This window comes from Orcinus orca, chromosome 20 (assembly GCF_937001465.1).
Source record: "Orcinus orca chromosome 20, mOrcOrc1.1, whole genome shotgun sequence".
Taxonomy (NCBI): Eukaryota; Metazoa; Chordata; class Mammalia; order Artiodactyla; family Delphinidae; genus Orcinus; species Orcinus orca.
The window spans coordinates 57,126,945-57,151,978 of NC_064578.1; the positions used below are offsets into that span (position 1 = coordinate 57,126,945).

At 43.7% G+C, this 25,034-nt stretch overlaps 2 protein-coding genes across 2 annotated transcripts in view; one reads left to right on the forward strand and one right to left on the reverse strand.

The window, feature by feature from the left end:
- Nucleotides 1-4,465: 4,465 nt before the first annotated feature.
- On the reverse strand, nucleotides 4,466-17,591 carry DUXA (double homeobox A). Its single transcript, XM_049702774.1, has 5 exons — nucleotides 17,555-17,591; nucleotides 7,265-7,419; nucleotides 6,072-6,174; nucleotides 5,520-5,665; nucleotides 4,466-4,564 (listed from the first exon to the last, which is right to left on the reverse strand). The coding sequence occupies exons 1-5, from the start codon at nucleotides 17,589-17,591 to the stop codon at nucleotides 4,466-4,468; spliced, it is 540 nt and encodes a 179-aa protein (XP_049558731.1).
- LOC101286931 (uncharacterized) overlaps nucleotides 17,438-25,034 on the forward strand; it is a 94,918-nt gene continuing 87,321 nt past the window's right edge. Inside the window, exons 1-2 of the mRNA XM_049702775.1 lie at nucleotides 17,438-17,984; nucleotides 19,623-19,749. Coding sequence (XP_049558732.1) covers nucleotides 17,763-17,984; nucleotides 19,623-19,749 — 349 coding nt within the window. The 5' untranslated portion in view covers nucleotides 17,438-17,762. The remainder of the gene's footprint in view (nucleotides 17,985-19,622; nucleotides 19,750-25,034) is intronic.

Consider the following 25,034-nt stretch of genomic DNA (forward strand, 5'->3'; position numbering starts at 1 on the left):
TTCGTTGTACAGTAGAAACTAACACAACATTGTAAAACAACTATACCCCAATTAAAAAAAAAAAAAGATGGATCAGCCAGAAAGGTCTGAGGACCAGATGAATAAGGACAGGAGCAGTTTAAGAAAGAAGCAGTAGTCAGCCCTATAAAATATAGCAGAAATCCAGTAAACTAAGGGTTGAAAACTTCCCTTAGATTTGGTCGAAGGGAGGAACACTGGTGACGTTTTGGGAACAGTTTCAGTGGGGAGGTGTTGGTAGAGGTCTGATGGCAGTGGATCGTGGGAGGTGAGGGGGTACAGAAAGAACAGAGGCAATGCTTCCCTGGGAAGGAGAAACGCAAGACAGCAGAATGGGGTGGGAGCAGCCAGGTCTCAGAAAGTGGAGGAGTAGAGAGAATTTCTTGTTGTTGCTTGAGGAGCTGAGACTTAAGGCTGAGGGAAGAGGGGAGGGAGGAAAACAGTCAAAAGGAAGAGGAACTAATCAATGGAGAAAAGTTGTGTTGGGACTTCCCTGGTGGTCCAGTGGTTAAGACTCTGCGCTTGCACTGCAGGGGGCATGGGTTCTATCCCTGATCGGGGAACTAAGATCCTGCAAGCCACTCAGCACGGCCCCCACTTCCCCCCAAAAAAGTTGTGGAGGCAGAGAACGTGATGGGATAAAGATGAAGGTGAAGAGAAAATGAAGGAACAAACACATAACCTTTGAATGTTCTGTTGGACATTCATGCAGGTAGATATCATGGGTGGAAATCCTGTTGATAAGTAACTGAAACTGAACCTTATTTTACATATAAACACTGAGCATTTTTCCATGCTTTAATTTATGCTGAAACTCCTAAGAGATATGATGATCAAGATATGGGGGAACACTGCTTTAGTTGAGATGTTGCCAAGTGGGGGACATCATTTCAAAAATCATAACACCTCCAAGCAATGCCACTCAGGTCATCTGAGTTGCCAATACATACGCTGCATCTGTTGTTGTGTCAAGGTCAATCTACAGCTGAGCAGGTAATTTAGCTACTTGTGTTTGACCTCAAGCAGAATCATGCCAGAACACTTACACAGTGAAGTACACGTTCTTTTTTATTATAAGCAACTTTGTTTTTATTTTTCCATCAATAGTCAGAACATTATGTTGATGTTTTAATATTATGCATCTAGAAAGGCAGTTTTTTTGGGTTTGTTTGTTTTCGTTTTGTTTTGTTTTCTTTGCTTACAGGATCTTAGTTCCCCGACCAGGGATTGTCCCTGGGGTCCCACCAGTGAAAGCACGGAGTCCTAACCACTGGACCGCCAGGGAATTCCCTATAAAGGCAAAATTAAATAGGAGTTTCTCTCAGTATGGTACATGGAGAGGTATAAAATATCTGTTATAAAAAGTGACCCCTGGGTTTGATAAAGTCAAGAACAACTTAGCCAGGAGAAAGAAAATGGTGTCTTTTTAAATAATTAATTAATATTTTGACTGTGCTGGCTCTTAGTTGCAGCATGCGGGCTTCTCTCTAGTTGTGGCACACGGGGCTCCAGAGCGCATGGGCTCTGTAGTTTGCTTCACGCGGCTCAGTAGTTGTAGCACGCAGGCTTAGTTGCCTACGGCGTGTGGGCTCTTAGTTCCCCAACCAGGGATTGAACCAGTGTCCCCTGCATTGCAAAGTGCATTCTTTACCACTGGACCACCAGGGAAATCCCAAACATGGTGACTTTCAAATGAATATTTTGGTAGATGCAGGGGGATATGAGACTGAAGTCGATGGAGGGAAAAGGAACTAAGGCATGAAATGTTAATCTGCAAAATTTTATGACAAAAGGAGGGGAAGAGGAGGTATCTAGGGGAAGAATTTTTAAAAATGCATTGAAATAAGGCAGATCTACACATATTAAAGTAAAAAAGAAAAAGAATCTTTGACCATCATTTTTTTTTTTTTTTTTTTGCGGTTCACGGGCCTCTCACTGTTGTGGCCTCTCCCATTGCGGAGCACAGGCTCCGGACGCGCAGGCTCAGCGGCCATGGCTCACAGGCCCAGCCGCTTCGCGGCATGTGGGATCTTCCCGGACCGGCACACGAACATTGGCAGGCGGACTCTCAACCACTGTGCCACCAGGGAAGCCCTGTTCATGCATTCTTGAATGAAATGGTTACTAAAACACTTTCCAGATCTGCACTGATCAATAGGATAGCCACTAGCCACATGTAGCTAAATAAATTTTAATTAAAAATTAATTGAATTAAAAATTCAGTTCCTGTCACATTAGCACATTTCTAGTGCCCAGAAGTCCATTGTGGCTTGTGGCTACTATATTGTTTTGATTTTTGTTTTTTTGTGGCTACTATATTGGGCATCCTATTTGGCTTCTGGTCCCAATTCCAATATGTGGAGGTGGCGGGGGGGTTCCCCTGACACTACCAAGCAATGCTGGGGACACCAGCTGGGTATCCTACAATTCAACCCGATTCTGACTCTTATCTACTTAGGGATAGTATCATCTTCCACAGATTAGGGGCTCAGTCCTAAGACACTGTGCTGCTGAACTCAGGTTCTGCTGCTCATCTCTCAAGAATCCAATACAGAGAGACAAGTGTGGAGTGAAAACAAAGATAGCTTTATTGAAGAAGCCGACCATCCTGGGGAGAAGCTAGACTCACGTTCCAAAAAAACAAATCCCCACTGCTAATCAAGGGCAAGGGATTTTAAAGGGGAATCTCAGGAATGCACAGGCCTGGTGGGGGTGGCTGCGTGAAGAGTAGCAGTCATCTCTGACAATCATCTTGAAACTGTTCACGTGGTGGTCTGGTCAGCATCATCTTGATTGTTTTAAGTGCAGTTAATCTTCAATTCCGGGGTCAGTTTGTTCCCACTTCCTTGAGGTGAGTTCTCAGAATTGTGTAAGATGGAGAAGCTTATGTTGTGGCTGCAGTCTGGTCATCATGTAGTTAACTTCTTGCTTCTGGTGGGGTTTCAGTATCTACAAAACAGCTTAAAGGATATGGCTCAGAATATGATCTATAGCCTTGAGAAGGAACTAAAGATCCTTGACTTTGTTTAATAGCTGAACTATTATTTCATCTTGTTGGACTGTTTTCCTTCATTTCTGCATTTTTCTCATTTCTCTGATTAAATTTATTCTTCAGCTAAAGTTTTTCTACAGACAAAAAGCAGGCAGAGGATATGGGGGTGGGGGGATCTGTCCTGGGAAATCACCATAAGCTCCTGCTCCGTTACAACTCCTCCGACTTCAGACGCCAATCTCAAATTCAGGTTATTACCTGTACTTCTGACCACCAGGCTATAAATCAGAGTTTCCCACGAACCCCTCTCCTTGGGTCTGATTAATTTGCTACAGTGGCTCACAGAACTCAGGAAACTCACTAGATTACAGATTTATTACAAAAGATATTAAAGGATATACGTCAACAGCCAGATGGATACATAGGGCGAGGTATGTGAGAAGGGGCTCGAGCTTCCACGCCCTCTTCAAGTACATCGCTCTCCTCTCCGCCATGCGTTCACTAACCCAGAAGCTCTGAACCCCATCCTTCTGGGTTTTTATGGAGGCTTCAGTACATCAGCACAGTTGATCAAAGTCACAGTACCACATATGTTTTGATGATTTTTACTTGAATCGGTCATTTATTTGTATGACCATAAAAATGGTGTTAATAAGTTTACTTTCATTGTTCTCGAGATCTGTTGAACTCTAAATCTAGGTTCAGTCACTAGGGCTGTGTGGTACTTTGTGTCATCTGCCTCTGAGTCCTGAAGTCCTGTTTACCATTTCCAGAAGACGAAGAAGAAGGCGAAAGTATGTTTGGAAGGGTATGTTGCCAGGAAGAGAACTGATCTGGAGTCCAGGCTGATGACATCAAATACACTGAATTTGTCTCTCTGTTCACCTTGTTCTGGCTCCAGGGAAATAAAACAGTCACTAGGGAGTGCCGTTCTGTAAACCTAAAGAGGAAAGGGAAAGAAAAATCGAAGAAGCCGATTTATACATACAGAAAGGGAGGTCAGCTCTTTCCCACCTTTCCAGTCAAATATGGAACCTCCTACCTCTTGGGAAAGCCATGCATTAGCCGGCCCCCGGCAGAACACGCCTGAGGATTCATTCCTCCGTTCACTCGGTCATACCTGCCACAAAAGTTTATGGATTGTCTACTATGTGCCAGGCACTGGGAAAACATCAGTGAACAAAGTTCACATACTAATGGGTTGTCTGGGTTCCAGTTCAGAGCTTGAAAAGTGGGCAGTGGAATTCCCTGGCAGGACCACAGACTTGGGAAAAGCCTTCAGGGGCTGTGACCAATCAAGCCCCTGACTCTCTGGAGGCACATGTGTGGAAACGTCGTCCACCTCCTGAGAGGAAGCTGGAGTTGACTACACCATGTGGAAGGACTGAGCACTCAGGACGCTCCGCTTGTGAGCCAAATTGGGAACCACAGGCTGGTACCTTGAACGCTCCCATCTCAGAGATCTCGTCCCTGGTTTTGTCCTTGGGCTGAACCTTCTTCGGGTTCTCTTTTCTTCTGGATACGGAGTCTAGATCTTCGGTTTTGAAACCAAATCTAAGTGGGTAAAACAAAGAGATTTAATGACAACGATGTCATGCGAGCCTCACCATTGCTCTTCTCATAAGGCAAAGGGGAGGAAGAGGTGGCTTCTTTTAGGCTGAATTCCCAAATCATTGACATTCCATATGATGTCTGGGAAAGCCTATCATGTCTCAAGATAAAGCTCAAGATTCTGAATCTTGTACCAAGTCCCTTTATGGTCTAGTGATGGGTTTCATATCCTGAAAGTCCCCACGATCCCCTCATTACAAGTATTAGTCTTTCCCTAAAGTGCCATGCCTATATTGCAACTCTCTCCTCTGCCTAGAATTCTCTTTCCACTTCTTTTCTTCCTCCCTAAAACACCTATTTTTATTCCATGATGCAGGATAGAGTAATATCTTCTAGGAAGACATTTTTTTTTCTTTTAATCTTTTTTCTTTTTTTTTTTTTTTTTTTTGTCTGCACCGCATGGCATGAAGGATCTTAGTTCCCTGACCAGGGATCGAACCTGCACCCCCTGCAGTGGAAGCTCAGACATTTAACCACTGAACCACCAGGGATGTCCCAAGGAAGACATTTTTCTTTCCATAAGATGTCATTAATTGCTACCCCTTGCTTGTGCCCCCCCCCACACACACACCCCTCATGTTTCACAGCTACTACTTTTGGTTTTCAGAGGTTCCAAGTAGAATAAACACAGGTCTATTGTAGGAGCCCCAAAACCAGACTTTAGAAAAGTCACCTAATAGCACTGAACTTTGACCTCCTTCCTGAAGGCATATATTGATACCACTCTACAGATAAATGATTGATTGTTTTGGAAGAGCTGCACCTATCCAAACCAGAAATCCCATTTTCCCATCTGTCCTGCTTATGATATCTATGAGAATTAATCCCTGTTGGAGAAGTCATTCCGAGATGTCTCACTATATATGTTCCTACCAACATCAAATTCCTTATCACTTACCTGGACTCTTGACTCTGGAACCCCAATATCTTCAGCAAGTTGCTGTCTGGAATCAATCCCAGGATAAGGGTTTTCCATGAACGCATTCATAAGAGTTTGTAATTGGGAAGAAGTATAGCTGGTACGACATCGTCTGTCTCTCACACCTGGAGGAGGTGAAAGATGGAAGGCAGAGGAACATTTGAGATCAGTTTACATGTTCAAACAAGGAACCCAAACACGTCCCACCATCTAACTTGGAACATGTTGCCTCTCCTTGGGAGGGCCTTGTCCCAGCCTATTCAAGACAGAAGGTTCTAGAGGAGAGGCAATATTTGGCTGAGTTGCTGGACTCCGGTGCAAATCAGGTAAGCCTCAGAAGGTCCCTGGACCTTGTGGGGAAGAATTTCCAGGGGCCATGTTGAGCCCTTTGCTACCAAAGACCCTGAACAGGAGGCCCTGAAGGAGAAAACATTCTTTTCCCACTCAGAGCAGTAGTTGGCTTCACTATAAAAAGGCACTTGGGTACCCAAGAGGCTCTGCTGGGTAGCAGGACTGGAGCAGGCTATTCACCTTGAATGTTCTCTTCAGGGTAAGCTCGGTCTTGTCTTAAGTCTAAGTTCTTCTCAGGTCTTTTCAGGAACCTGTGCCTAGCTCTTCGATTCTGAAACCATATCTACAAGAGGAAAAGAAAATGAGAGAATTAAGCATATTTATGTCATCTCAGCCCCATTGCTGCCTTTCTCCAAAGGGAGTGATTCTGGGAAGTCCCTGGCAGTCCAGTGGTTAGAACTTTGTGCTTCCACTGCAGGGGGCAAGGGTTCAATCCTTGGTTGGGGAACTAAGATCCCATATGCCTCGACGTGGCCAAAAAGAAAGGGGGTTGTGAAGGATTCTTATGAGCCCTAAGCTCAGGATTACTATTACTGATCCCTGTCACATTCGACTAAGACTTAGATCAAGGCTTGGCATTTAGCATCTTCATGACCTGGTTCCAACATGACTTACTCTAATAATTTTTTAAGTTAATAAATAAATGCTGCAATTATTATGTATTTAAGAACCCCCTCCAGCCTAAATCTGCAATGGCACACCAGTCCACTACTCTCCGGTCTATTGTATTTCATTGAAAGGGGAAGGTTAACCCTCACATCACCCACAATTCCTCTGGAATCTTACCATGTCATCAGACACTTGCCTATCTGTGACCACATTGCTTATAATGACTTGCTTGGATTTACAGCCTGGAATAAGTGTGCCACCACACCACATACTTCCTCTTTTCTGGAGGTGTACCTACATATTTCTTGCACACTCCTGGGAGCTCCTTCACCCTCAGTATCCACATTCATGAAGTGAGATTAAGAGAAACATTCTTGGGAGTTCATTCTGAGTGTCAAGTAGGACATGCTACTCAAAGCCCTTTTCACGGGACTTCCCTGGTAGCACAGTGGTTAGGACTCCGTGCTCCCAACGCAAGGGGCCCAGGTTCAATCCCTGGTCAGGGAACTAGATCCTGCACACATACTGCAACTAAGTGTTCGCATTCCACAACTAAGGAGCCCGCGAGCCACAATTAAGGAGCCTGCCTGCTGCAACTAAGGAGCCCATGTGCCACAACTAAGACCTGGTGCAACCAAATTAATAAATAATAAATGTTGTTTTAAAAAAAGCCCTTGTCACACTGGCACATGATATGTGCTCACTGAATGGTTCCCCCCTCCCTTTCTATTTCTCGTCTTGGAGATACAGAACTTGTAACTTACCTGGATCCTAGACTCTTCAGTGTTGACTTCCAAAGCAAGTCTTTGTTTGATGGCATAACCCGGGTAAGGTTTTTTGTTGAATGCATCAATGAGGATTTTCAATTGCTCTTCTGTGAATTTGGTGCGGCTGCGTCTACACTTTGTTGCCACGGCCTCTGTGGAAAGATTAGGAGAGAAGCATTAAATAGGCCATTTTATGTATTCCAACTTCAGGTTCGAGCTTGTCTCTCATTTCTTCTTTTCATTTTGAATCCATAAGAACCCAGGAGGAAAGAACTCTCAATTATAAAGCCCTTAAGAACACAAGGGTGATTCTTGAACTTCTTCAGCTGATCTGAATGCCATGACTAGGAAGTCAAGGTCTTCTGTTTTCAAACAACATGAAAAATTGATATGTTCTGTTCATATGGATCAAGAACAATATGAGTCAAGAAAATGCAGGCGAGGGGCTTCCCTGGTGGCTCCGTGGTTAAGAACCCGCCTGCCAATGCAGGGGACACAGGTTAGATCCCTGGTCCGGGAAGATCCCACATGCCACGGAGCAACAAAGCCCATGTGCCACAACTACTGAGCCTGCGCTCTAGAGCCCACGAGCCACAACTACTGAAGCCTGCGCGCCTAGAGCCTGTGCTCCACAACAAAAGAAGCCACTGCAGTGAGAAGCCTGCACACCACAATGAAGAGTAGCCCCTGCTCGCCGCAACTAGAGAAAGCCCACGCAGAGCAACGAAGACCCAACGCAGCCAAAAATAAAATGATAAATGAATGAATTAATTTAAATAAATAAATAAATGAATGAATATCATTTAACAAATAAAACATAGTATGGCGAGTTCCCATATATTGCACACCCAGTTTCCCCTATTATTATTATTATTATTATTATTATTATTATTATTATTATTTTGCGGTATGCGGGCCTCTCACTGTTGTGGCCTCTCCCGTTGCGGAGCACAGGCTCTGGACGCGCAGGCTCAGTGGGTATGGCTCACGGGCCTAGCCGCTCCGCGGCATGTGGGATCTTCCCGGACCGGGGCACGAACCCGTGTCCCCTGCATCGGTAGGCGGACTCTCAACCACTGCGCCACCAGGGAAGCCCTTCCCCTATTATTAACATCTTATATCAGTACTGTACATTTGTCACAACTAATGGATCAATATTGATACATTATTAGTAACTAAAGTCCACACTTAGAATTGGGATAGCTATAGCCTCCAAAATCAATGTGAAAGGGTAGTGTTGGATACAGAAAATGACTTACTATATGAAGAAAAATTAAGTTGGGTCACACAATATATAGCATATAAAAATAAATGCCAAAAAATTAAATACATATGAAAGCTAAAAATAGATAATGTACAAGAAAACCTATGTTACACTGAGATAGGAAAAGTTATATACTAAATAAGATACCAAAATGCATAATGGGAAAAATTGCTGGAACTAATATCGTAATTGAAACCTTCAGTTCAAAAAGGTAGAAAACCAGATAAAAGTCAGCAGCTTGCAATGATGGGGGTAAGGTGGGGAGATCAGAACCCTTCTTGAGAGCTGGGTAGAATGTAATTTATTTAAGATAATCTGTAGGGCAATCAGGGTATGCTTGTTTAAATTATGTATAGTAAGTAATTGTAACCCTGCAATCCATTTCATGCCTACATCTGCATGACATTTTTCAGAATGCTGTTTGTAGTAACAGCTGAAGCAACTGAATGCCCATTGCTAGGAGAATGGATAAGTAAAATATGGTATATTCCCGTGATAGAATTTTACGCATAAGACCAAAGTAATGAGGAAAAAATGACAGAGAAATAAGATAGATAGGAAGAGCAAGAAGGCTAAGTCTGGAGAAGAGAAAACGAAGCAGAAACAGATGAGGTCCTAGACCTCCCAGGCAGGGCAGATTATATAGGACCTCTTCCAACTATGTGCCTTTGACTCTTAGTATGTTGGGAAGTCACCGAGGGGTTTGGAGTAGATAAAAGACTTGATCTGACAGTTTGATAAGATCACACGGGCTATAGGGTTGAGAACAGATTAAATCAGGGCCAGAATAGAAGCAGAGAGATCAATTCTTGCAATAATCCAGTGACGAGGGCTTCCCTCATGGCTCAGTGTTTAAGAATCCGCCTGCCAGTGCAGGGGACATGGGTTCGAGCCCTGGTCTGGGAAGATCCCACATGCCACGGAACAACTAAGCCCCTGCACCACAACTACTGAGCCTGAGCTCTAGAGCCCACAAGCCACAACTACTGAAGCCTGCGCGCCTAGAGCCTGTGCTCCGGCAACAAGAGAAGCCACCACAATGAGAAGCCTGTACACGCACCTAAGAGTAGCCCCCACTTGCTGCAACTAGAGAAAGCCCGCGTGCAGCAACAAAGACCCAATGCAGCCGAAAATTAAAATTAAATTAAAAGGTAAATAAAATAAATAGATTTACTAAAAAAATAATCCAGTGACGATGGTGGAAACAGTCCAAGAAATAGTCAGAAGATCCCTAAAATATTTCGTTAAAGCCAACAGAATTTTCAGCCTGATTAGATATAGGTTATGAGAGGAAGACAAGGTCAAGGATGTTTCCTAAGTTTTTGGCATGAACAATTGACATTTCTTGTGCAAGGAAAACAGTAGGAGGAAGAGTTTGGGTCTGAACATCGGGAGTTCAGTTTGGGACATGTTGAGTTTGAGATGCCTGTTACAGATGAGTAAGCGGTTATGTAGACAAAGCTGGAAGTTCAGGAGAAAAGTTCAGTCTGGAGAGAGAAATCAGGAAGCTACTTTGATTCCAAAGACATTCTGGTCTCAGGACTTTTTGATGCCTCCCTTAGTTTCTTTTAGTGTGTTTCTCTCCTTTTTCTTCTTCCCATCTATTTTTTCCTCCCATCTCCCTCCCCTAAACAATAATTTGTATTGTTTAGTTCTTACATGCCTGCATCTTTCTGAAATTCCCAATGCTCAGATGCACAGAAAACAGCATATTTTCATATTACATGAAAGAAACTGATTTTCCCTTACCCTAGCACAGTTATTTAAAAGTTTGAAAAATGGGACTCCCACAACTTCTAACAAGCCCATTATGCTTTCAGCCCAACCCACCGCCCCAAACCAAGGAAACCACAACTGCAATCTGATGTGTGAGGAACTTACTGTATGGAGAATTGTCTTCAGCCATCTTGGAAGGGAGCTCCGAAGCCTGGTTCCACCAAAAGAGAGATAAACAGCCTTGGCGATACTGGCTTTATATGATGAGCTGGGATGGCCCCTCCCGCTTACTTAGGCATACACCCACTTAATCTAGGAAGGACTAGATAGGATTTTCTTTTCTTCCCTTGATAGAGATTTAATCATTTATACCAACCTCTACAGCTGAACAAGCACACTTTTGAGTACTATTGCATTTACACGTCTTGTTTTTCCAATGTTTATTATATACATACATATTCTTTTTGAAATTGCTTTTTCATGTTCTTCACTTTTTTTTTTTTTTTTTTTTTTTGCGGTACGCGGGCCTCTCACTATTGTGGCCTCTCCCGCTGCGGAGCAGAGGCTCCGCGTGCGCAGCCTCAGCGGCCATGGCTCACGGGCCCAGCCGCTCTGCGGCATGTGGGATCTTCCCGGACCGGGGCACGAACCCGCGTCCACTGCATCGGCAGGCGGACTGTCAACCACTGCGCCACCAGGGAAGCCCTTCACTTATCTTTTGAAGTGGTAGCCTTTTCTTATTAAATTAATAACTGGTACCAGGATTAGGGTGAGGCAAGTGAGGCTCTCATTTCCAGGGAGCAATGTTTAAGGGAGGTGCTAAAAATTCTGTGATCAAGGTAGATAATACTTGTGGCACTAATGAACCTATCTACAAAACAGAAGCTCACAGACATAGAGAACAGACTTGTGGTTGCCAAGGGGGAGGGGGGTGGGGGAGGGATGGACTGAGAGTTTGGGTTTGGTAGACGCAAACTGTTACGTTTAGAATGGATAAACAAGGTCCTAATGTGTAGCACAGGGAACTATACTGAGTAGCCTGTGTTAAACCATCATGGAAAAGAATGTAAAGAAAAGAATGTATTTATGTGTAAAACTGAGTCACTTTGTTGTTCAGCAGAGATTGGCACAACCTTGTAAGTCAACTCTACTTCAATTAAAAAAATTAATTACAAAAAAATAAAATCAATTGTATGAAAAGAAAAACAGGAAAAGAAAAAAGCAAAAAAATATAAATAATATTTGAATGCAATACTTAAAAAAATTAATTGCAAAAAGCCCATGTTTACAAAATATAAAAATTATAAATAAAAATAGGATCCTATCCTGCACTGGCAGGATTTATGCATGTGAGGGCATACGTGCAATTGCTTTCCCTTGCAATCTTCTCAAGGTCATTGATCAGTCCTGAGGGAAGTTGACAAGATTGTTCAATTGTTTATAGCTGTCTTCCACAGCACTGCAGAATAAAAGAGAAATTTTAATTTATTACCCATATAAGCTTGTGTGATTCAGGAGACGTCAAAGTGTCAGGTGACACTACCAAGGAGGCCCAATACTTTAAGCAGCACCTTTGTTCCACAAGGGCGATGATGCACTTAAGAGATGAAAACATGACCATGGAAAATAATGTAAAGAAGCTGATGAGAATTCCCTGGCGGTCCAGTGGTTAGGACTCTGCGCTTTCACTTCCAGGGCCTGGGTTTGATCCCTGGTCAGGGAACTAAGATCCTCAGCAAGCCTCAGCGCTGTGGCCAAGGAAAAAAAAACAAAAATTGAGTCCCTTATAGAGCCACCTAAGCCATCTAGTAAGTAGAGAAAACCACTTAGAGAGCTAAAGCAATCTCCTTGAGTGGTGTAAGCTAATAACTGCTTCTAGGCATGAGACTCTGCCATGAATATTTTCTCATAAATTTCCTCTTAACTAACTGTCGTTTACAAGTATGCAGCATTGAGGACCCATTCAGGCACAAACTCCTCCTCAAGATGCCTCCATAAGAATGTAAGCCAATTCCTCATAATAAATCTCTTTCTATCTATATATCTTTTCTGTTTGTTCTGTTTCTCTGAAGACCCCTGATTAACACAGATTTGGGAACCAAGAGTGGTTCTACAGGAAGAGAATTTAAGGATGAGTTTTCTGAATTGGTTCTTGGGTTTCTAGAATTGGCTCTCTAATCATATTAGATTTAAAGATGATGATGGCTCTCTTTCTAGTAGTAAAGAGAGCACTGAGAGTAAATACATGGTGTGGGGTGTTTATAGACATACACAAAGTGTCTCTGAGGGGATTCAGGATAGACGAGAACAGTATACTGGCCCTAGATAGTTAAGGTGTGTATCAAAGGAATAATTTCAAGAAGCCCACACTCCTGTGTCTTCCCATATGTAAAAATGCACTAAGTTCATTAACTTGAGATGTCTGGTATTTTTTTTTAATTATTTACTTATTTATTTATTTGGCTGTATCGGGTGTTAGTTGCAGCGCTCAGGCTCTTCTCTAGTTGTGGTGAGGGCTCCAGAGCGTGCAGGCTTCGTTGCTCCGCGGCATGTGGGATCTTCCCAAACCAGGGCTCGAACCCATGTCCCCTGCATTGGCAGGTGGATTCTCAACCACTGCGCCACCACGGATGTCCCATCATTTTGGTTTTGTGCCATAAGCACAAAAATTTTTTTTTTCAGTTCAAAAACTCAATTGCAGTGCTTAAAATTATACACATAATTTTTCAAGATTGTGAACCAGAGTTCCACTGTACCTTACTGAAACGTCTATAGTGTGTCTGCTTTGTACTAGACATTGTTTTAAATTTTTGGTATACAGTAGGGAACAAAACAAAGAGCCTTGACCTCACGAACATCAAGAGAGGGAGACAGAAAATAAACAATTATTATAATAAACAAGCAAAGGATATATCAGAAGTTAATCGGTGCTATGACAAAGAAAATAAGGAAGAGAACAGTAAGATGGACGTGGGTGCCAGAATTGGGGGTATCGGTTTGCAATTTTTATTAGGATAATCAGGGAAGAGCTTATGGAGAAGGTGATACATGACCAAAGTCAATAAGATGGTGAAAGTGTGAGCCATGTGGAGATGGGAGGGGACAGGGACTGTCCTGGCATAGGATTTAAAGCAAGTGTGTATCCAGCCAGTGCATGGAGCAGGAAACTAATGTGGAGTAAAGCAGAAAGGTGTAAAAGACTGTGAGGACTTTGACTTTGACTCTGGGACGATGAGGCCATTGCAGTTGGATTTTGTATAGAAGAAGACATACTCCAAACTTATGTGTGTATTACTTTTCTACTGCTATGTAAAAGCTATCATAAATGTATGGCTTAAAACAACACACACCAATTATTTCACATTTTTAGTGGATTAGGAGTTTGGTCATGGCTTAACTGAGTTGCCTGCCTCAAGATCTTACAAAGTTGTGCTCAAGTCGTCAGTCAGGACTGAAATCTCAACAGAGACTCTACTGAGGAACAAGATGCTTCAAAACTCATTCAGGTTATTGCTAGAATTTATTTTCTTGTGGTTGTAGGACCGAAGGCTTTAGTTTCTTGTTGTCTGTCGATGAAGGTCACCCTCAGCTTCTAAAAACTGCCTGCAGTTCCTTACTATGTGAGCCTGCCATCATGGTTGCTTGCTTCATCAAGGCTGCAAGGGATAGAGAGAATCCAGCAAGATGGGCCTTACCCTGTACACATAATCATGCATAACCTATCACCTTTGGTATATTCTATATGTCTAGAAGCAAGTTACAGGTCTGGCCCACAATCAAGGAGAGAGGTCATACAAAGGCTAGAACACCAATAGGCAGCAATTATGAGGCCCACACTGGTCATCCTAGAGTCTATCTTCCACCCAGTTTTAAGAGGCTCACTCAGGTTACTGCAAGAACAGACTGTGGTGGAGTGAGAAGGTGGAGAAAACTCCCACCTCACTTCGCTCTGCCACACCCCACCATACTTTTTGTTTGTAAATGATCTCAAAATTACAGGAAAATTTTAAGAAAAGCACAAAGAGACTCTGTATACCCTTAAAATAGATTTATCAACTAACATTTTGTCACATTTGCTTCATCGTTCTCATTCTCTTTCTCCTTCCCATTATCCATCAATTTATATTTTTCTGAACCTTTTGAGAGCTTTACACTTCATGTCTCTTTCTTCCTAAATATTTGTTTGCATTTTCTGAGAAGAAAGACATTATCTTACACAACCAGAAGAAATTTCCAGTATCAGAGAATTTAGCATTAAATCAATAGATACATATGATTCACATTACATTCATCATATGTAATCCACCATATGTAATAGGATCCATCATAACAATGGATCAGTACTGGATTTGATCTGATTAGGCAGAAGCATGTCTTCATCTGGAGATTAAGTCTGGCTTTAGGTAGTATGTATGGGTGCCAAGTTGACAAGGAGTGGAATGTGATGGCTTGTTTTATGTGTAAATTGGACTAGGCTATACTACTCAGTTATTGGATCAAACACTAATCTAGGGTGTTGCTGTGAAGGTATTTTGTAGATGTGCTCAACATCTACAATCAGTTGACTTTAAGCAAAGGATTCTATTTTGATTAAGTGGTTGGGCCTTATCCAATCAGTTGAAAGGCCTTAAGAGGAAAAGTAAGGTTTCCCTGAGGAAGAAATTCAGCCTCAAGACTGCAGCATTAGTTCTGGCTACAGAGTTTCCAGCCTGTCCTCTACCCTATGGATTTTGGACTTGCCAGGCCCCACAACTGCATAAGTCAATTCCTTGAAATAAATCTCATATATATATAATATATTTTATTTATATATTGCATGTACATATATATACACACATAAATGTTTATAAATATGTAAATCCTACTAGTTCTCTGCAGAACTGACTCATGTCATACACTCTTCATTCCTTTGACCTAATTAACATCTTGTCACTATACTTCTCTCTCATCTTAAAAAAATTAAATCCCTTAAGGGCATTTTCTGCACTCTCTGATTCCATTTCTCAATGTGTATGCACACTGAAATCATGAAAAGTGCGTTTTACGGGCTTCCCTGGCGGCGCAGTGGTTGAGAGTCCGCCTGCCGATGCAGGGGACACGGGTTCGTGCCCCGGTCTGGGAAGATCCCACATGCCACGGAGCGGCTGGGCCCGTGAGCCGTGGCCGCTGAGCCTGTGCGTCTGGAGCCTGTGCTCCGCAACGGGAGAGGCCACAACAGTGAGAGGCCCGCGTACCGCAAAAAAAAAAAAAAAAAAAAGTGTGTTTTACTCTTTCAGCTCCACAGTTATGAAAAAAAATCATCAATGAGGACTTCTAAAATTCCCTAATATATCTCTGGGTGGACATTAGAAGCTCTGACATGAGTTTGTTGGTTTCCTGTCATCAGCCACTTAATGAAGTCAGGCTGGTCCAGTGTTCATGCTCTGATCATTTTCTTCTCCAGACTACACTCATTCCCTTGACAGTCTCATCTAGTCATGACTTGAAATAACAGTGTAAACTAACAACTCTCAAATTTATATATCCAAGCTTGAACTCTCTCCTAATGTTCAGTCATAGGTTGAAATGATTAAGTGACACATACTTTGTAGTCTCATAAACATTTCAAATTGACCATGCTTAAAACTGGAGTCTTGAGTTTCCCTCCAAGTCTCCTCCACATGTGGCTTCCCCATCCCAGGGGATGGAAAATCCATTCCTCAGGTGATCTAGGCCAACTACATATGAAGGAGGCTCTGGGCCAAAGAAGACTCAGGAGGGTGCAGTAGACAAGTGTGCTTGTGTATCAAGATGGGACTTCTGGTTTCCTCCTCAGGAGAATTTTTAAGCTACTTTTTTTTTTTTAAAAGACTTTTAAAAATATTTATTTATTTATTTATTTTATTTTGGCTGTGCCAGGTCTTAGTTGCAGCATGTGGACTCTTAGTTGCAGCATGCATGTAAGATCTAGTTCCCTGACCAGGGACTAAACCCAGGCCTCCTGCATTGGGAGCACGGAGTCTTACCCACTGGGTAAGTGGGCCCAGTCTTACTCACTGGACCACCAGGGAAGCTACTTTTTAAAAATCTGTTCCCCTAGAATGCTACCAAACCAAACTCGGGTTCATTCACTCCATGCATAGCAAAGCCAATCTATTGACACTGGGTTGTGGTGAAGGAAAGTATAGCATTTATTGCAGGGTGCCAAGCAAGGAGAACAGGCAGTTCATGCTCAAAAAGATCTGAACACCCTAATGGCTTCAGGAAAGGGTTTTTAAAGACTGTTAGGGGAGAGGGTCCTAGGATGCAAGATCAGCTCATGGACAATTTTCTGATCGGTTGGTGGTGAGGTAGCAGGGTGGTGTTTCAGGAATCTCACCATCAGTCTTCTGATTCCAACCAGCCTAGCTTCTGATGTGTTTGAGGTCAGCAGTTTCCACCTGGTGGGAGTCTGGGTTCTATAAAAACAACTTAAGAACATGCATCAGACATTGTTAACTGTTTTCCTTAAGGAGAACTATGGTCTTGTGACCCCATCCCAAAGGTTGACTTATTGCTTTAGTTATTATCCCCTTCCCTCCTTGAATGCCTCTTCTTTGTTCCCATTGCTGCCCCTTAAATAATTAACTGTTTGAGCCCACTCTTTGGAACTGAGGGAGGCCTAGTCCGCTAAAGCTTTTTCCACAGACAAGAAGTAGGGGACGCAGAGAGGCTTGGGGGGTAGGGGTGGGAGGAGGCTCCACAGGGCCCTGCTAGGTTTCAAGAAGAGGCTCTTGGGGATTCCCTGGCAGTCCAGTGGTTAGGACTCCGTGCTTTCACTTCTGTGGATCCCGGTTGGGTCCCTGTTTGGGGACCTAAAAAAAAGAAGAGGATCTGGGAAGGCATAAGGAGGGGAAGGGGGGAAAATCACTATGCGGGCTGCGAGCTTAGTCACAGCCCTACACCCTTTGCACCGCCCTGGGCGACTGTCCCAGCATTCCAAGCCTCAGTTTCCCTGAGGCACAGCATGGACGCTCTCGCCCCCACTGCCTAGCCCTCTCCACTTGAACCCACCGTTAAGAAACAGGTCTGGGCCGGCGCTCAGCTCCTCCTGTGGCTCTTAGGTGGAGGAAGACCCTCCCCTTACCCCTCCCTCCGCCCCACTCCCTCTCCTCCCTCCGCCCTACTCCCTCTCCTCCCTCCGCCCCACTCCCTCCCCCCAGTTAAGGCGCTCCTCACTTCTGCGAATCTAGGGGAGACTACATTACCCAGAGGTGTGCATTGTGCGTCTGAGGAGGTCGCTGGCCAATGACGGCCAGTCGTAGAGGCGTTTCCTGCGGCGCACGTACGTGGGCGGGACTTCCGGTTTCTCTCAGAGGACGCCATTTGCCTCAGCCTTTCGCTTCTGGCTGGCTTTTAGGTGCCGAGAGCTGGCCTGCGTGGCTACTAGGGCATTTCGTGGGGACTGAGCAGGAAAGGGGGATGGGACTTCCTTTCGTGCCTTGGAACGGGCCGTGACTCCCTAAACGGGCGTGTGCACTGGTCGCCCGCCGGGCCATGGCCTCTCCGGGCCTTCAGCACCCGCCCTTCGTCCCCGCAGTTCCCGAGGGCGGCGCCAGGTCTGGTGCGCCTTTTTCTCGGAGAGCGGCTGTCAGCCGAGGTCGCCTGGCCAAGGCGGGGCGGAGGCGAGGAGCAGCAGGCCGCCCGGTGCTCGCCTCTCCCAGCGTAGCTGGAACGCAGGGCCCCATCATGGCGGCGGCGCCGACCCACAAGACACAGGTGAGTGGACGCTGGTTGCGAAGCTGCTTCTCTCCGAGGGCGGAGACGGTTCCGGAAGGGAGGCATCCCCTGGGTTTGTCTTCGCGGTCGTGTGCTCTGGCGTGTGGAGCTGCTTTGCTACTTAATTTATCCTTGGTCCTAAAGGCTGTTGGGTCTCTGACACATGCTCAGTAAGTTGTGGAAAAATGAGTGATGTATCCTTCAGGGGTTTCCATCGTAGTAAATCCCGAACTCCGCCATGTGCTGCAGGGATGTACCCTGCCCCCACCCCGCCCCCGCCTTTCTCCAACCGGTGGCCTTGGGAAATGGAGGGAGAGATAAGCGCATGGACAAAGCCAAGGTATATCGGTTGTTTCACAAGGCCCATGAGGGCCTGTGAGGTTGCCATGGTGCCTCCTAGATGTTAAGACGTGTCTTGGGAGGGCGAGGTCCTGTAGTCTGTTGTCGAATGTTCCACTCACCTTCAGCCAGGTCAGACGTTGTGGCCAGTCTCATGGCCAAAGCCAGTGTTATCTTTAGCCATTTGTGCTCTCTGGTCCTGAAGTATTCCTGGCGTAGGGCTACGTGCTGTCAGGGTTCAGGAAGGAAGCGGCTAATGGTTCATTGTGGAACCTCCCCGGAGTCTGGGAGACCCAGGAGGGTGTGGGAAGCTGGTCCGGGCCCTGCCATTACCCAGGTAGTTCCACCCCTTCAGGGGTCTCTCCAGGGAGGTCAATGATGAAGGCTCTGCTTCTCTGTGCATGTTCACAGGAATATTTTCAGGCGTGATGAAATGGACTTAACAGCAAAAATTGGTGTAAATGCTTCACAATTTTGTCATTAGGTATTCATTTTGATGATGGAAGCGTGTCGGGTTACTTTATTAGACCGTGTATCAGGGTTAACTGTGTTAAAGTCTTGCTCCTCGTTTGTAAGACACAAGACTCTTGGTGGATTTGGTGGAGCTCCCTTAGTCTCGGGTCATCGGCTGGCATGGAGATGTTTACCTCAGGGGCTGTGGGACAATTAATGAAAATCCCCAAGCACACCGAACATTGAATAATTTCTGTCTAAATCTCACAGCTGAAATTAGTGAAGTGGGAAATATTGTTGTATTGATCCAGAAACCAAGGCTCAGGGAGATGAAGTGATGTCTCCGAGGTAACACAGCTGGTAAGTGTTGGGTTCAAGAGTTTGGATGTTAACAAGAGAGTGAAGAAAGAACTGGGGACTTTTAGTCACTTTAACCAGGAAGTGAAGCCCTCACCATGGGGCAGGCAGCTAGCAGGACCAGGGAGGCTCAGGTACTGTTGTTGTTACCATTATTGATACTGTTATTATCATTATTTATTCATTCCTCTGAGGTCCTACAGCCTCTCCTGTTTGCATCTGACAGCCCACACATCACTTCCATTGTCTTGTGTGACTTTCCATTGTCTTGTGTGACTTTCCATTGTCTTGTGTGACTTTCTTTCTTACACTACTGTATTATGTCCAAAACATTGTCCACTTCCACTTCAGCCCAGCCTAGAGCTTGGCCCTCAGGAGGTGCTAAGTGGTTAGGGTCTTGATCTCTCTGCACCTTTAACAGCCTTCCAGAAACAAGCTCTGATCCCGTCCAACAGCCCCAGGGTCAGCACTACTACCTCTATTTGACAGGTGTCTGTGACTTTCGATGATGTGGCCGTGACTTTTACCCAGGAGGAGTGGAGGCAGCTGGACCCAGCTCAGAGGACCCTGTACCAGGAGGTGATGCTGGAAAACTGCAGGCTCTTGGTGTCTCTGGGTAAGGCCTTGCCACTCTGCCGTGCAGAGGACCTGCTATCTCTTTGTCAGACATGCTCTGGCTCCATGCCCGGCTGATCAAGAAGCTTACCCTCTCCCCTACAGCTTCAGTCATTTTTGAGATTCATCTTTTCCTGCCTGCTATCTCTGTGTTTCTTTGAGCAAGAAACAGTTCCCCTTTGGCTCCTAAAATGTGGTGGAAGGAAATGGGGGTGTTCTTCAGAACCCAAAGGCAGAATTTCCAGTTGGGCCACATGGGACTGAAATAAGGACTGGGAACCACCAGGAGTATGCCAGCTTCTGGATCTCTTGTCCTGACTTCTCCCTCTAGCTTTTTGCTCATGTCTCTTTTTTCATAATGGCTTTTGTGTCTCAGCAAGTTTGTGGCAGGAGTGGCCACCCCAGTCCCTGCTCTCTGTGGCCCCCAGATGCCTTGTTTTTACTTCATTGCATACTTAACATTGTTTCTTTTTTCTTTTTCTACTGCTGGGCTCTAGGGGGTTGTCCCTGAGGCAGGAGTGGCCACCTGAGCCCATACTTCCCTGAGCCTCTACCCCAGTGCCCAGCACAGACTGGCCTCTGTCTGAGGTTCTTGTTTCACATTCCAGACAGGGAGCTGACTGGGTGGGACTGGTTGGCTCATGTATCCCCTGCAACCCAGTCTACAGGGCTGTGAGTGATGGGATGGTCTCCAGGAAGAGGGTGAGGCAGGTGGGGCCTCGGGAGGTTTTTGCCTTCAGTGCCAACAGGTATTGTTCTAAACCACAGGATCTCGGTTATGGGGCTTTTCTGTTCTCCTGTGCCTTCATGATTGTCTCTTGTTCCCTGAGTCCTGGCCAAGATCCTCTGCTAGTCCAAGAGAGAGAAGCTGAGAGAGTAGTGCTTCTCAGTACTTGGCGGTTTTATCCCCAGGTGACATTTGGAAGTCTGCAGCCACATTTGACTGTCACACCTGGGGTGTGGGTGGTCCCGGCATCTAGCAGGTTAGAGTCCAGAGATGCTGCTTACTACCTGAGGATGGACAAGACAGCCCCATTCAACAAAGGTTGATCCAGCCCACAAGGGCAAGAGAGCCAAGGTGGAGAAACAGCAGCCTGAGGATAATCACTTAGACCTCTCAGTTTGAGGGAAAGGAGAGCTGTAAATCCAGGGCATAGGGTAAGACATGCCTGTTTTTAGAGAATTGGGATTGTATTCTGTGTTAATGAGAAGAGGTTACACAAAATTAGGAAACGTTTGACATATTTAGATATTTTATAACAAAATTTTAAAAATAAGAAGGCCCATTATCTGACCCTGCTGACCCTTCACTCACCTCCTCACACTTTTCCCTGAGCTCAGTCTGCTCTGGTCATGCCGGCGTCTTGCTGTTTCCTGTGCACATACTTAACATAGTTGCCTTGGGCCTCTCCACTTGCTGTTCTCTGTGCCTGGTGAGTGTGCTTGGGCATTTTGGCTTTTCTTTTCTTTTTTCTGGTTTTTTTTTTTTTTTTTCTTTTTGCGGTACGCGGGCTTCTCACTGTTGTGGCCTTTCCCGTTGCGGAGCACAGGCTCCCAATGTGCAGGCTCAGCGGCCATGGCTTACGGGCCCAGCTGCTCCGCGGCACATGGGATCCTCCCAGACCAGGGTACGAACCTGTGTCCCCTGCATCGGCAGGCGGACTCCCAACCACTGTGCCACCAGGGAAGCCCCTTTTTTCTGAATTTTAAAATTTAATTCTATATATATTTTTTATACAGCAGGTTCTTATTAGTTATCCATTTTATACATATTAATGTATATATGTCAATCTCAATCTCCCAATTCATCACACCACCACCAACGCCCCTGCCCCCTCCCCCCCCGCCGCTTTCCCCCCCTTGGTGTCCATACGTTTGTTCTCTACACCTGTGTCTCAGTTTCTGCCCTGCAAACCAGTTCATCTGTACCATTTTTCTAGGTTCCACATGTATACGTTAATATACGATATTTGTTTTTCTCTTTCTGACTTACTTCACTCAGTATGACAGTCTCTAGATCCCTCCGTGTCTCTGCAAATGACCCAATTTCGTTCCTTTTTATGGCTGAGTAGTATTCCATTGTATATATGTACCACATCTTCTTTATCCATTAGTCTGTCGATGGGTATTTAGGTTGCTTCCATGACCTGGCTATTGTAAATAGTGCTGCAATGAACATTGGGGTGCATGTGTCTTTCTGAATTATGGTTTTCTCTGGGTATATGCCCAGTAGTAGGATTGCTGGGTCATATGGTAATTCTGTTTTTAGTTTTTTAAGGAACCTCCGTACCGTTCTCCATAGTGGCTGTATCAATTTACATTCCCACCAACAGTGCAAGAGGGTTCCCTTTTCTCCACACCCTCTCCAGCACTTGTTTGTAGATTTTCTTATGAGCATTCTAACTGGTATGAGGTGATACCTCCTTGTAGTTTTGACTTGCATTTCTCTGATAATTAGTGACGTTGAGTAGCTTTTCATGTGCTTCTTGGCCATCTGTATGTGTTCTTTGGAGAAATGTCTGTTTAGGTCTTCTGCCCATTTTTTGATTGTGTTGTTTGTTTTTTTAATATTGAGCTGCGTGAACTGTTTATATATTTTGGAGATTAATCCTTTGTCCATTGATTTGTTTGCAAGTATTTTCTCCCATTCTGAGGGTTGTCTTTTCGTCTGTTTGTAAGTTGCCTTTGCTTTGCAAAAGCTTTTAAGTTTCATTAGGTCCCATTTGTTTATTTTTGTTTTTATTTCCATTACTCTAGAAGGTGGATCAAAAAAGATCTTGCTGTGATTTATGTCAAAGAATGTTCTTCCTATGTTTTCCTCTAAGAGTTTTATAATGTCCAGTCTTACATTTAGGTCTCTAATCCATTTTGAGTTTATTTTTGTGTGTGGTGTTAGGGAGTGTTCTAGTTTCATTCTTCTACATGTAGCTGTCCAGTTTTCCCAGCACGACTTACTGAAGACACTGTCTTTTCTCCATTGTATATCCTTGCCTCCTTTGTCATAGATTAGTTGACCATAGGTGGGTTTATCTCTGGGCCTTTCTATCCTGTTCCATTGATCTATTGTTCTGTTTTTGTACCAGTACCATATTGTCTCGATCACTGTAGCTTTGTAGTATAGTCTGAGGTCCAGTATAGTCTGGAGTCTGATTCCTCTAGCTCCGTTTTTTTTCCCCTCAAGACTGCTTTGGCTATTCAGGGTGTTTTGTGTCTCCATACAAATTTTAAAATTTTTTTGTTCTAGTTCTGTAAAAAATGCCATTGGTAATTTGATAGGGATTGCATTTAATCTATGGATTGCTTTGGGTAGTATAGTCATTTTCACAATATTGATTTTTCCAATCCAAGAACATGGTGTATCTCTCCATTTGTTTGTGTAATCTTTAATTTCCTTCATCAGTGTCTTATAGTTTTCTGCATACAGGTCTTTTGTCTCCCTAGGTAGGTTTATTCCTAGGTATTTTATTCTTTTTGTTGCAGTGGTAAATGGGAGTGTTTCCTTAATTTCTCTTTCAGATTTTTCATCATTAATGTATAGGAATGCAAGAGATTTCTGTGCATTAATTTTGTATCCTGCAACTTTACCAAATTCATTGATTAGCTCTAGTAGTTTTCTGGTGGCATCTTTAGGATTCTCTATGTGTAGTATCATGTCATCTGCAGACAGTGACAGTTTTACTTCTTTTTTTCCAAGTTGTATTCCTTTTGTTTTTCTTCTCTGATTGCCGTGGCTAGGACTTCCAAAATTATATTGAATAGTAGTGGCGAGAGTGGACATCCTTGTCTTGTTCCTGATCTTAGAGGAAATGCTTTCAGTTTTTCACCGTTGAGAATGATGTTTGCTGTTTGCTGTTTGTTGTATATGGATTTTATTGAGGTAGGTTCCCTCTATACCCACTTCTGGAGAGCTTTTATCATAAATGGATGTTGAATTTTGTCAGAAGCTTTTTCTGCATCTATTGAGATGATCATATGGTTTTTAATCTTCAACTTGTTAACATGGTGTATCACATTGATTGTTTTGCGTATGTTGAAGAATCCTTGCATCCCTGGGATAAATCCCACTTGATCATGGTGTATGATCCTTTTAATGTATTGTTAGATTCTGTTTGCTAGTATTTTGTTGAGGATTTTTACATCTATATTCATCAGTGATATTGGTCTGTAATTTTCTTTTTTTGTGGTATCTTTGTCTGGTTTTGGTATCAGGGTGATGGTGGCCTCATAGAATGAGTTTGGGAGTGTTCCTTCCTCTGCAAGTTTTTGGAAGAGTTTGAGAAGGTTGGGTGTTAGCTTTTCTCTAAATGTTTGATAGAATTTACCTGTGAAGCCATGTGGTCCTGGACTTTTGTTTGTTGGAAGATTTTTAATCACAGTTTCAATTTCATTACTGTGATTGGTCTGTTCATATTTTCTATTTCTTCCTGGTTCAGTCTTGGAAGGTTATACCTTTCTAAGAGTTTGTCCATTTCTTCCAGGTTGTCCATTTTATTGGCATACAGTTGCTTGTAGGTAGTCTCTTAGGATGCTTTGTATTTCTGTGGTGTCTGTTGTAACTTCTTTTTCATTTCTAGTTTTATTGATTTGAGTCCTCTCCCTCTTTTTCTTGATGAGTCTGGCTAATGGTTTATCAATTTTGTTTATCTTCTCAAAGAACCAGCTTTTAGTTTTATTAATCTTTGCTATTGTTTTCTTTTTCATTTTATTCTGCTCTGATCTTTATGATTTCTTTCCTTCTACTAACTTTGGGTTTTGTTCTTCATTCTCTAGTTCCTTTAGGTGAAGTTTAGATTGTTTATTTGAAATTTTTCTTGTTCCTGAGGTAGGCTTGTATTGCTATAAACTTCTCTCTTAGAACTGCTTTTGCTGCATCCCATAGGTTTTGGATTGTCGTGTTTTCGTTGTAATTTGTCTCTAGGTATTTTTTGAGTTCTTCTTCAATTTCTTCAGTGATCTCTTGGTTATTTAGTAACATGTTGTTTAGCCTCCATGTTTTGTTTTTTTTTTTACGTTTTTTCCCCTGTAATTGAAAATCTCATAGCGTTGTGGTCAGAAAAGATGCTTGATATGATTTAAATTTTCTTGAATTTACTGAGGCTTGATTTGTCACCCAAGATGTGATCTATCCTGGAGAATGTTCCGTGTGCACTTGAGAAGAAAGTAATCTGCTGTTTTGGGATGGAATGTCCTATGAATATCAATTAAATCTGTCTGGTCTACTGTGTCATTTAAAGCTTGTGTTTCCTTATTTTCTGTTTGGGTGGTCTGTCCGTTGGTGTAAATGAG

What these genes read in the sequence shown, in the direction of transcription:
- DUXA (XM_049702774.1), bottom strand. Translation starts at nt 17,591, where the DNA reads ATGGCGTCCTCTGAGAGAAACCGGAAGTCCCGCCCAC. An exon ending in CTGAAGAGTCTAGGATCCAG is followed by an intron (nt 6,175 to 7,264) that starts GTAAGTTACAAG and finishes TTCCTCTTGTAG; the next exon opens with ATATGGTTTCAGAATCGAAG. An exon ending in CCCTGAAGAGAACATTCAAG is followed by an intron (nt 5,666 to 6,071) that starts GTGAATAGCCTG and finishes CACCTCCTCCAG; the next exon opens with GTGTGAGAGACAGACGATGT.